Source organism: Muscardinus avellanarius (genome assembly GCF_963383645.1).
Source record: "Muscardinus avellanarius genome assembly, chromosome: 7".
Classification (NCBI taxonomy): Eukaryota; Metazoa; Chordata; class Mammalia; order Rodentia; family Gliridae; genus Muscardinus; species Muscardinus avellanarius.
In genome coordinates, this window is record NC_137793.1 from 89,045,863 (window position 1) to 89,058,917 (window position 13,055).

Sequence of the window (13,055 nt, forward strand, 5' to 3'; positions counted from 1 at the left end):
ATCATTTCACTGGGTTATTGGGAAGAGTATATGGTTGGCCCTCTGTATCCTGGGGTTCTATATCAATGGATTTAATCAATCACAGATTGAAATTATTTAAAAACATGGTATAGGGGATGCTGCCCACTAGAACCAGGCCACATAGCCTTCTCTTCTAAGGATCTCAAAGGATCTCAAAGGATCTCAGCCAGGTGTCCCTTCCTTCTACGATGTGTCCCTTCTGTTTATGCTGGTGGGTCCCAAAGTCCAGAGAGGGCTAGAGGGAGGACAGCAGTGGCAGGAGTCTTAGCTCAGAAGGGACCTCAAGACCCTGCAAGCACCAGTGTGGGTCCCCAGGGCTGTGGGTGGGATTCAGCACCACTAGTATCAGTGCGGCCTCAGAGCCCTCTCTGGGTGCCATGCCCTGCCTCCAGAGCCTCCTCCGCTGCACCAGACTCTCTTCTCCTGTCCTGTCACTAACACAGGGCTCAAAGGCACCCAGAAAGCACATCCCTGACTCCTGGTGTCTGGGGGAGAGATGTGAGAATCAGAACTGGGGGGTATGGCTTTGCTGATTCCAACGAGACCCTGGCCTTGGCAGCTCTGGATAGGGAGCAGGCTGGGGCCAGAGGGTGAGGTGCCAGCAGGGGGCCACTCTCACCTTGTCATCACAGCGGCTGGCTGCCACACAGTTCTGCACATAGGCCATAAGGGCGTCAATGAGCCCCGTGTAGTTCCGCATGGTCTGGCGGCCTGCATCGGCCGAGCTCAGGTTCCTGTGGGTGAGAGCAGAGAGGGTGAGAGGAGAGAGCGTCTGGGACACAAGGGGCAGAGGTGGGGGCCAGAGGGCGAGGGGAGAGCGGGCAGACAGGTCAGTTGTGGGGGAGGTTGTGGTAGGAGGAGGATAGAAGGAGAAGAGGAGGGGGAAAGAAATGAAGAGGGATAAAGTGACGAAAAGGGAAGAAAAGTCACTTGGCCAATTCTGCCCAGCCCTGGCCTAGGTTGAAATGGGGTCTCTTTTGAACTCACTTCTTCTCACCCTTCTTTCTGTCCACTTAGTCCCCAAGGCCATGACTTTATGATGCTCAGTGGTATCACCATAGAAGGCAGCCTGGCCAACACCACCACCAGGACCACTGGCTGACAGGCCCTGGAAGCTCTGGCCTGCAGGTCCTTCTGTGGGGCAGCAAGAGGCTCTTGAGTGCCAAGTGAGGAAGTGGGACCCAGCAGGTTTCACCTGGCGAACACATGCACCTATTTCACCTGGCCCGGGGAGTATCTTCCCAAGCAATGTGAGCCCTTCTGCTGTGTGTGTGTGTGTGTGTGTGTGTGTGTGTGTGTTCCCAGCAGGATTGCAACCCCATAAAGTTCTTAATTACATTGGCTTCATCTCCCCAGCCTCTCTGGAGGAGGCTGCTGCTAGAGGCTGCAGAAGCACAAGTTGAAACACAGAAGCACATGTCCCTCCTCCACTCCAGGGGTTTCTCAGGAGTTGAGGGAGATGAACCCCATCAGAGCTAGGTATGACCCTGCAGGGGAATCTTGCTCTACAGTTTCAAACTCTGCAGCAGACCCCACTGCAGCAGACCCCACCCCCAGCTTGTAAACCTCTGCCCCAAGAAGGAGCACCTCAGACCCCTCCTTCATCAACCCCTGGGGCTATGCCACACCCTGGTGTGGAACTCTGGAAACTCTGGGCACTGCAGGGCCACCCTCATGCCAATAAACGTGGCAAATGGTTTTAGCACTGGCAGCTGGGAGGTGACTCATGAGCGGCCCATCAGTAGACTTTTGTCTAAAAGAACATTCTTCAAGATAGTACAAGAAACACATTTTTCCGAGGGTGGAGGAGGAAGAAATGGTGGAACCAGTTTGTATATTCAAATGCAGGCATTTCTACTCTGAGATTCCTAATTAGTGCCCACCGCATGCTCTCAGAGGAGATGAATAAGATGAGTCTTATCCAGTCAGGTAAGACAGCAATTGCCTGGGCTCTTGTCTTGGAGCCAGCCCACCAGAGCCAGTGCCAGGCTGGATGTTGTTCTCTGCCCTGGCCGAGTGATGCCCGAGATGGACCTGGGGCCGGAGCAGAAAGACTCACATGCCGCCTTCTCTCACCTCAGGCAGCCTGTGGCATTGAAGAAGACCTCAGGGTCCACCACTTCCCGGGACATGTTGCTGTTGCCATCACACCAGCCCGAGAAGGGGATGATGACCCGGTCGGCCAGCACTGGCAAAGCATCAGCCACCAGCTCCTCCTTCAGCTCATCAGTGGACGACAGGTTCCAGAGGAGCCCTGGGGGTGAAAGGGGTTAGAAATGATCAATTCAACATGCACAGGCTCAGAAAAACCTGGAGACACAGCGCCAGCCCTAGCCTAGGCTCTTCTAGCAAAAGGATACTCTGGGTGGGCTTGATCTATCAGTCCATTGTCTGACTTTGTGGGTCCATTCTCAACATCCTTACTAGATCGTAAGACTTTGAGGGTTGGAAACATCTCAGAGTTCTGTTTAGGTCACAGTTACATACATGGAAGGTAACCAAAATATAGTCGATTAATAGTTTCTAATATAAATTCTAACATTCAGAATCTTCTAATGGTCTCCCCTTTCTATCTGAAAGTCATTTCGGAGATACTTTTCAATTGTTATTCACATGGCATCTTCTTCCCAGTTCAGTTCAAGGTCCTCATGGTGACTTTTCTATCTTGTACCCCCCTTTGCATGCTCTGCATATTTTTTCTTTTGGAGACTGGAGAACGAGCCTAGGGGTATTCTACCTCCAAGATACACCTCCACCCAGCCCTTTTTATTTATTAGTTTTTTTTTTTTTTGAAACAGGGTCTCACTAGGTTTGCTGAGTTTTGCTACATTGCTGAGGCTGGCCTTGTACCTGTAATCATCCTGCCTCAGCCTCCCAAGTACTGGTATTTCAGGCCTGCACCACCACACCCAGCTGCTTTGCATATTTTTTTTAACATGGGGTAGGTGCTTAACACCTATTAAACCCTGCCCCCACCAGCCTCACTCTCTCCCCAGCACCTGCAAATTCCAGGGCCTGCTGTATACCAACCTTCCTTCCCGGGCCCTCTAGCCACATAAAGACATGTTCTCCTATGGGTATGTGCTCCACAAGAGTCACATGAACAGTACAAGTCTGGCCAAGGCCAGTGCCATAAACACTCCAGGATTTTGGCCCAGCCAGACCTGCACAGTTGTGCCTAAGCTTGGCCTGGAACCACTGGCCTGCACCCCAGCTGGAGTCCTCCCTGGCTCGCCACGCTGGGAGTCCTACCAGTCAGTTGTTTCTGGATCTCCGTGCTCCCAGTTCTCCTTAGGAGGTTGACAGCCTCGCGGATCCCGTTCTGCCTCCTGGTCTCCAGTTTGTTGGTGGTGCTCCGGAACACCAGGTTGCGCAGGGCCCCTGCTGCAGCCTGCTGGACATTCTGGTTCGGGCTGCGGAGGAGATCCACCAGCTTGCAGATGCCTCCCAACTGATAGACCTGTGGGAAGATTTGCCAGGTCGCCTAGTCAAGGGAGGTGAGGCTGAGCCAAACAGTCTCTGCTCAAAATGGGGTTCTCTCAGACCATACAAAAGAATCTCCTTTCAGTTCAGAAACATACAAGTCAACCAAAATATATAAGTAGCACAAGGTAATGGTAACTAATCCAGTCCAGAAGCCCAAAGACCTGGATTCAGATTCGAGCTTTCTCACATTCCAGCTGGGAGACTCTTAGCAAGTCAGTCGTCTTTCCTGAGCCCTATTTTCCTCCTCTGGAGTTTGGTAGTGAAGGCCAGATGGGAAAATGTATGTATGTATATATACACCTCAAAATCCTAAGGCAGAACACAGGCATAAGAGATGCTCCCATGGAAACTGTTTCTCCTACGGTAGAAACTTCAATGCAAACTAACCCATTTGTGGCATGACATCCTTGGGCTGTCTTAGAGTCTGGAGGTGCTGTCCTCCCCTGCTAGCCAAGGCTGGGAGGCACAAAGAAGCCCTGTTTCCCACCATAATACAGAGAGAGAGAGAACTCAAGAAGGTGAGGGGACAGTCATGCTCCTTATTGCAATTAAAGGAAGGGGATTTCTGTTGACCACATTGCTACCATGGACCACATGGCTTCTATGACCAGTGGATGAAATGTACCTGCCTATGTCCATCAGGCACTCCTTACTCCTGGCAGCTGGGCAGTACAAGAAGGAACTAACTATAAATGCCCCATCCGTCTCCAAATGCAGGGTCAAGCTGATGTGCCCAGGCTCCACCCCAGCCCACCCAGGAGGAAAGTGTGCAGATGCATACCTGTTGCTTGGCAGATTCATCCTGGAAGCAGGTGTGCTGGATATAATAGGCCCCGATGGCCTGGTACTTCTCATCCTGGGAGCACAGGTACTGCACAGCCTTGGGGATGGTCAGCCCGCTGCACTCGATATCCTCACTACAGATCCTGGGAGGAGCGGGCAGTGGGGTGTGTTACAGGGTGAGCTGGTCCCTGGTGAGCGAGCTCAGAATTTTTTCCTGCACACACTGGCAGCTACAGTCTTGTCTTTCCTCAAAGAGCCCAAACAAGGCAGGCTCAGGTCCCTTTGGAGAATGCCCCTGGAGAACAGCTGCCTCAAAGAAGGGACAGGCTCACTCACTGGGCTTTTCCCACTGTGGGAACATTGGCTGCAATGAGGGCCTGGTCAAGGGTTAAGGCCCAAGCAGGTCAGCAAACTCTGCAGCGAGCAAAGCTCCACCTTCTTCTCTGAGGGGAACCTCTCCACCTGTCCTCCATGTGTCCTGTATGTGCCTGATAACTAGGAAAATGGACCAGAATGGCTGTGTACCTATCCATTCCATCTGTCCATCAATCTGTCCATCTATCCATCCATTCATCCATCCCTAAGTCCAGCTGGCTTTTTTTTTTTTTTTTTTTTTGCTTTTGGTACTGAAGGTTAAACCGAAAGGCATTCTATCCCAAAGCTATTCCCCTAGCATTATTTTATTTTTTATTTTGAAATAGGGTCTCGCTAAGGTGCTGAGGAACCTTGTGAAGTTGCTCAGGCTGGTCTCAACCTGCGATCTTCCTTGGTCTCAGCCTCCCAAGTACCGGGATTGCAATTGTGCATCACCACACCCAGCTTCCATTTGGATTTCTTACACAAAAATCCTCACATTTTCTTCCCACCCTCACATCTAATACTTTCTTCCTGATCAGTCTCACTCTTTGGGGATGGTCACCAGAGAACCCCATAGCTGGATCTTTTTTCCAAGTGCCTCTACTGAACACGTTACCGACTTTAATCAAAGATGTGGTTCTAACATTCTATCCCCATATCATTCCCTAGCTCAGCAGCCATAAGAAGCGTCTCTGTGCCACAGTCTCAAGTTCAATCAGACCAAAATCCAAGGCCATGAGTTAAGTCAAACCATAGAAAAAGGCCAAGAGCCCAAAGCCAGAAGTTGTATGTTTTAACTTAACCATCAGGCTCCACTGTCACTTCTTGCACAGCTCCTGCTGAGGGTCTGCGGCAGCAGGGCCGTCTCCTTTCTGCAAAGCCTTCCAGGGAAGGGAACCTTTGTTATAGAAACCCTCCAGCTCCTATGGCTCGAGCCACAGGCACCCTTTCTACCTGAGCGTGTGCACCTCCCAAAAGAGACACAGAGGTCACGCAGGGCAAAGACCCTCCCAGCCATTCCCCGTGTTCACCCTTCATCATGGATAGAGGGAGTACTCTCTTCATTTGTACTAGACTCATGTTTTGCCATGGTAGTCACTCAATAAATAGTCACAGCTTTACCTAGGGTGATCCAACTTCATTGCTGGAAAACCACCCTAGGGGCAGAGCTCTCTGACACTGGCTTAATAGCACCCCTGCCCTGCACTGAGAGAATGTCACTGTGTACCTACGAATCAAATGTCACCTCTAAATGGCCTATTACTCAAACCCTCCATATTTCACCTAGGCCCTCTATTGAGGGCTCCTGATTGGAACCAGATGTTGCCCTGTTCCGTCTCCAAGGTAGAGAGATTTCTTTTCTTTTTTCTTCTTCTTTCTTTTTTTTTTTTTTTTGGTGGTACTGGGGTTCCTGGAAACCCTTCTACCTCCAGGCTACACTCCCAGACCTATTTTTATATTTTTTTTATTTGGAAACAGGGTCTCTCAAGCCAGCGCGGCTGGCTTCGAACCTGCGCGATCCTCCTGTCTCTGCCTCCCAAGCGCGGGGATTATAAGCGTGTGCCACCACGCCCCGCGAGAGATTTCTTATTCCTTTTGCAAATAAACCTACATATACCTTATGGCCTTCAAGTAGGAGCAGCTCACTCTATAGTGGGGTTCTTCTCAGAACAGCATGGTAGGAAAGAGCAGAGGGTATATATATATATATATATATATATATATATATATATATATATAATCATCTGTGTGTCACATCTCTTTACCTCCTTAGGAATATTCCTAGCTCCTGCCTGGAGCGATTGTGATGATTAAAGATGAGGAATGCAAAGACCTTGGGGCTCAATGAAATAGTTAATTGTGTAGCTCCAGAGTAGCTCTGAGATCTCCTGTCCACAGCTGTGTCCCTGCACTTACCACAGAGCCTGGCAAGTAGTAATTGCTCAGCAAATATTTGCCAAATCAAGAAATAACGATCATTAGGTGATAAAGAACAGTTTGAAGGTTTAAAGGTTCATGACGCCTTGAGACCTGAAGGTCAGGTTCAGGGTCACTCACACCCTGTGGCCATGGCTCTGAGGATGGAGCCTAGAGCCTCACTCACGCTAGGCAAGCTCTACCACTGAGGCACATCCCCAGCCCCGCCTATGGCTCATTACAGGCCAGCCTCCTGGGTCTTCTTCATTCCAGCTGGGCAATGGCTCTTCATCACCCATGGACAGGAGCTGTGCTCTGTTCCTTCGCATTAGATCATGTCCTTTGGGTTTTATGTCTATCTGTCCTATTTATTCTTTGGATGTACCCATCTTAGAACATATCCTATAACCCTCTCTATTCCCAGGGTCTACACCTGGGCATATTCTTTTGTGCTTTCAGAACATGGATTGAAATCAACATGTTACAAAGACCAGACGTTCTCAGACTCCACTGTGAGGGCCTGGGGAGCCAGTTGGAACAAGCACTGAAGAGCTCCTTCCTGTGTCTCTGCATCAGTAGGACTCTTGGGGCCCAAGAATGAGCCCTTCTGTCACATTCCCAGGTGGTGCTGATGTTGCGGGTGAGAAGAACACTCTCTGAGAAACGCCCACCTCCCTAAGCTCCTCTAGGTAGCCTCCCTCCGTTCATAACCCATGACATTTAAAAGTAGAGACTCAGCATCTAGGTTCTGCCTGCTTTTTTTTTTTTAAGTTTTATTGGTGCATTATAGTCTCCCATCATCATGTAATTCACAGTGACAGTGACATGCATGCACACAGCATTCGGTGGGCTTTCCTTTCCCAGCTACCTCCCCACTCCTTCCTCCCCATACAGGGTACTGAGGCTGGCATTGGTATTCTCACATACATACAAATGTCAACAGACGTGATTCCTTCTCTCCCCGCCATGCCTTCCCTAGACTCCCTCCCTGGCTCCACTGGAGTTTCTCCTCTATTACTATAAGACCTTCTGGCATCCTGAATACTCCCTAGCTTCCGCATATGAGAGAAAACATATGACCCTTCACTTTCTGAGACTGGAAGATTTCACTTAACGTAATATTCTCCAGGTCCATGATTTTCCTGCAAATGCTCCATGTGCCTTTCACACTGAGCACCCGCTGAGGTTGGGGCCATCAGGCCAGAAACTCCGACGTGGCAAAAGTGGAGTGTAGACAGAGGCTAAGCCTCTCCTATCTCCCTGGAGCGCCTTGCATTGCCCCCCACCCGGCCCCCACCCCAGCCCAGCAGTACTCACTTGGAGCTGGCCCTGGAGTGGCCAAAGGACAGGTCCTTGTTGCAAGAGATGGGTGGCACATACACTGGATCCTGCTTGGAGGTGCAGGAGGGCGGGCGCACGGGGCACTTCTTGACCGCCTTCTGGCCGCTGCAGGTGCTATAAAAGCTGTAGCGGTTCTGGGTGGTCTTGTGGCCCTTGCTGCCCAGCGTGCCCTTGCGTAGGGTGCCCCTCGGGTCGCAGTAGAGGTCAGGCTCGCTGCGGCTTGCCTTGATTTTCTGCATGAAGCAGATGTCGCTGCCAGCTCCGGTGGTGGCACAGCTGCCACGAGGGTAGTTCCGGCTCCAGTTCTCCATCTGGCTGTAGGAGCTGAAGCGTCGGTTGTCAGGCTCCCGCTTGAGGGTCCCGTTGTAGATCTGGACAGGGAGATGGGGAAAGGCTCAGTCAGTCAAACATCCTGATGGGGGATCTGGATTTGGCTTGACCTGGGATACAGCCCACCCCTGGCCCCTATAATAATGTTCAGAGTCCCAAAATGTCAGAGAGGAACTTTAGCCATCATCTGCTATATTACTTTTCAAACTCCAGATTGTGACCTATCATGAATTAGGATGCTCATTTAGCAGGTTATACTCAATGTCATTAAAAATAGAGATCCGGGTGATGGCGCATGCTTGTAATCCCAGCATTTGGGAGGCTGAAACAGGAGGATCACAGTTCGTGGACAGCCTCAGCTACTTAGTGAGGCCCTTTGCAACTCAGTGAGACTGCTTCAAAACAAAGAATAGAAAAACAGGGCTGGGGTGTCACTTGGAGGTAGAATGCCCCTGGGTTCCATACCCAGTACCGCTAAATAAATAAATAAATAAATAAATATAAAAATAAAGAATTGAGCTGGGTGTGATGGAACACACCTGTAAGTCTAGTACTTATAAGGCTGACACAAAAGGAATGTAGGTTTGAGGCCAGCCTCGGTAACTTAGTAAGGCCCTTAGAAACTTAGTAAGACTCTATTTAAAAAAAAAAAAAATAGGGTGAGGGTTCAGCTCAGAGTTGGAACACTCCTGGACTCAATCCCCAGTATATAAAATTGAATAATATATCTAGAAGCATAAAACGCGGAGTGCAGTACACTAGTAAAGACGCATTGCATTGTGGTCATCAAGTGGGGATTGGGTGGCATTGTAAAATGTCCTTCCTGCTGTGGGGATGCAGTCGAGACAATGTGATAGCCACTCGGCTACCTCCCAGGAGGGGTGGTGTAGACCCAGAGTGGAGAGGGCCTTCCAACAGGTTTCACTTGGGAAAGTGAGGGCGAAGCCAGGACTTGTGCTGTGTCTCGAGCCCTTGGCCCATCCCAGACACCTTGGCCCTCAGGCCACTCCCAGACACCAGCAGTTTCAGACAGCCATGCTCCTTGTTCCCTCACAGGCAATGCCCAGAAACTGCAATTCCAGCCAGGACTGTTTGCTGCTGTTCTTTTCTGCTACACTCTTTATCTTCCTCCTCCTGGTAATAGGTCCTCTAGGGAAAACCTTCAAAGACCAAAGGACAACACTCCTGCTCCTTGGGCTCCCTGGCATAAGAAGCAGCCTGCTAGGGCCCCCTGGTGCATGGAGGTGGGCCTTAGGGGCTGCAGCACAGGGCAAGGGGCAGGCCTCTGGACTTCATCAGGTTGGCAGGAGGGAGAAGCTGGCGAGAGGCTCAATCCATCGAGAAACATGCCGTGGACAAGGAGGTGCCCCTAAGCATCTGTGCGAGCCCAGTGGGGGATTGGCCTCCACGGGAGGGTCCTCCAGGGCCTTGGTGGGAATCGGCTCTGGGACAGAACCGTCCGAGGAGGACTTTCCCAGGAGTTCGCAAGCTGGAGGGTCTGGCCTGCTGGGACTTGTTCTCAGACTAGAGGATCAACATCGAGCCTGATAAAATGTCTCCATGCAGGTGCCGACGTGGGACTCACCTCTGCCGGGATGAGCCAGGGCCAAGTCCAGCCTGGAGACTGCCTGCCCCACCCAGAGAGAGAGAGAGAGAGAGAGAGAGAGAGAGAGAGAGGAGAGGGGAGAGAGTAAGAGAGAGAGAGACAGAAGAGAGAGAGAGAGAAACAGAGCATAAATATAAATGGGGGAGAGAGATGTGTGTGTGTGTGTGTGTGTGTGTGTGTGTGTGTGTGTGTTCGTGTTCATTAGGTCACTGGGCAATTCCCCTTCGCTCAGGAACTAGCCTCACAGAACTGGGCAGTCACCGCCCCTCAGCCAGGTCCTTTTTCAACTCTGCAGGGAATCAGAGAGCAGGAAGCACATGGGGTTCAAGCTCAGAAAGGCCGGGTGTGAAGCTGCCAGTTATCAGTGGTGCCTGGCCGGGCGCACACTTGTTATCCCAGCATTCAGGAGGCTGAGACAGGAGGATCCTGATTCAAGGACAGCCTCAGCTACTTACAGAGGCCCTTTGCAACTCAGTGAGACCCTGTTTCAAAATAAAGAATAAAATAGGGCTGGGGGTGTAGCCCGGAGGTAAAATGCCCCTGGGTTCAATCCCCAGTACCGCAAAAAAAAAAAAAAAAAAAGATGTTATAATAAAGAAGAAGTGGAGTCTGAAACTAAGAAGCCACAGACTGTTAACCTGGGCAATGCTGAGTTTATTCACCCGCACCCAGGCAGGTGTGATTTTCTTCCCCAAACCTGATCAAACCTACACGAAAGGGTACTGGTGTGTGGGTTGGGAGAGGCATACAGGATAACAAAGCAGAGGCCAGAGGAGGTGAAATTTTCTGCGCTTTTGGACATGGAGTGGGCACCTTGCAGATTACAAGCAAACTGCAAGGAGGCCTCCAGTGTTCTAGCCAAGGGCCACACTCTTCATTCGCCTCTCAGGAGAAGAGAGGTGGCAGGATGGCCGCCTGGAGGGAAAGCTCAGCACTCCTAAACCACAGGCTAAGCCTTAAAAGGAAAGGCAACAAGGAGCTCCCTTGTTCTCAGCAAATGACACACCTGGCCGTCATCTCAGACACCTGGTGAGAAGTCCAGACGCTCTCCTGGCCCAAACCCAGCACAGACACGATCGTGCTGATTAAGCCTGAGAGAGGCTTTGGGCTCTTCTCCCCTGTGCTGGGAAAAGCAGCAGCAGGCCGCCCTGGCAAGTCCCAGCGAGGGTGGGCTGCCCCCAGGGGGCGGGCACAGGCTCTACATACAGAAGAGTGAAAGGGCGGGGGAGGCAGGGAGCCCCCGTGGGACTGCATTTTCCAGGCCCTCCCATCTGCCACACCCTGATGGCATCACCCATTCCTGGCAGCCCCACCTTCTCATCTGGAGTCACTGGTGGGCTCTGTCCTCTGGTGACTGCAGACAACTGTGTCTGTCCATCTTATTACTGTAGCCTTCCCCATCACTCTGACAAGCGGGAGAACAGCTTATTCTCAGCCAGTCCCTGTTCTCCCTCAATGGCATGAGGGTGCCTGGGTCCCCTGAAGGTTCAGATGAGGCAGGCTGCCATCAGCACTCCCTGCACAGATGGTCCCAGACCCAACTTTGGTCTGTAACCTATATTTTGGAATGGCAGTGGCGTCTGGGGAATCCAGGCGTATTCCTCAAGCTCACGTGGCTGGGGCTTACTTAGCACACCTGATGGTCAAGCAGAGTCTCTGGAGCCAGAACTGCCCTGGCCCTGTCAATTGCCTGCTGGGAGTGGCCGTGGCCAAGTGACTGAAGCCCAATGTGTCTGTTTCTCCATCTGTACAATTGGGATTAAAACTGTGCCCAAAGAACAGGGTCACTGGGAGAAGTCGAGGGAGCAATGCTTTAGTGCATGATACAAGTGTTCCTTCTGTAGGGACACCTGTATCCCTCTGACTCTTAGATCAAGGATGGGCTGGCTACCTTTAGGAGCTGGCAGAGGTTTCCCATCACTCAGGCCATACCAACTAAATTGCCACATGAGGGGATGGCCCTGGGAAGCCAGCCTGGTCCAGGAAGGGAAGACATGCAGTATTAAGAACCCCTTGCTGGTCTCCTCTATGGCACACAACAGATCTAAATATGTTTCATGAAAGTGGAGGTGCCTATCCCGCCGAGATGGCACACCCAGAAGGAAGCCAGGCCTTGCTGGAATGGTGTAGTGTTTCCCTACCGGGAGGTTGTCAGCACCTAAAGCAGGACCATTCCTCATTATGCAGGCTGCCCCAAGTCTTGCAGGATGTTTAGTGGCCTTGACCTTCGGGCCCTAAATGCTAGCAATGCCTTGCAATCATTGCAACTAGTAAAAACCTCCCTCAGGTTTCCAAACACTGTCTTCCAAGTGCCAGTGAAGAGCTGAAGAGCTGAAGCCAGAAGAGAATGCACGGGCAGTGTGCACGAGTGACCACAGGAGTGGGACGGCTTTGCTGCCAAAGCCAGGCTCCAGCCACACCACACACCCAGATAGTGATCTGCTGGCAGCCTCCTCTTCTTTGCATACAAAGAACAGCCACACACACACACACACACACACACACACACACACACACACACCCCTTGTCTGTTTTATCCCACACTCTCTTGGGAATTCCAGCCTCAGGTGGGATGGTCCATAGATCAGAGCATTCCATACTAGAAACTCAACTTTCTGGGAGCCGAGCCAGCCAGAGCCTGGACTGGACAGCCAGGTAGAGGTCAAGAATGTGTCCAGAGAAATACATTTCTCCAAACTACAGTCAATGTCAGGCTGGAGGGGGCCTTTAGCTGGGAGTGTTCCCAGCTAGCCATTGCTTCAGACCCCTTTCTGCTAATGACTTAGATCTTGTGACTTACTTCCCCTTTCCCCTGCCTTCTTGGAGAAGTGTGGTGTTCAAACCCCACACTCTATGCTCTCCTTCTCTCCTCTCTTTCTGTTCCTCCTTTTTTTTTTTTTTTCTTTTGTGGTACTGGGAATTTAACCCAAGGGCATCCTACCCCTGAGCTACACCTCTAGCCCTTTTTATTTTTTATTTTGAAAGAGGATCTCGCTACATTGCTGAGGGCCTCCAGAAGTTGCTGTCCTTGAACCCGCAATCCCCCTGTCTCAGCCCCAAAGTACTGGGATGATAGGTGTGTGCCACCAGGTCTGGCTATTCCTTCTTAAGTCAAGAAGCTCTCAGAGGGCACCATCTCCCACCCCACCCCCACCCCGACATACACACACACTTTGCAGGTAAGGAAATTGAGTCCCAAAGGATGACTGGACCA

General features: G+C 51.2%; 1 protein-coding gene across 1 annotated transcript in view; it reads right to left on the minus strand.

Moving 5' to 3' along the window:
- Positions 1 to 13,055, minus strand: part of PKP1 (plakophilin 1) — a gene marked incomplete at both ends in the record, with an annotated part of 48,639 nt that overhangs the window by 6,740 nt on the left and 28,844 nt on the right. Inside the window, 5 exons of the mRNA XM_080698969.1 lie at positions 641 to 755; positions 2,098 to 2,275; positions 3,274 to 3,481; positions 4,289 to 4,433; positions 7,882 to 8,276. Of these exons, the coding sequence (XP_080555095.1) occupies positions 641 to 755; positions 2,098 to 2,275; positions 3,274 to 3,481; positions 4,289 to 4,433; positions 7,882 to 8,276 (1,041 nt within the window). The remainder of the gene's footprint in view (positions 1 to 640; positions 756 to 2,097; positions 2,276 to 3,273; positions 3,482 to 4,288; positions 4,434 to 7,881; positions 8,277 to 13,055) is intronic.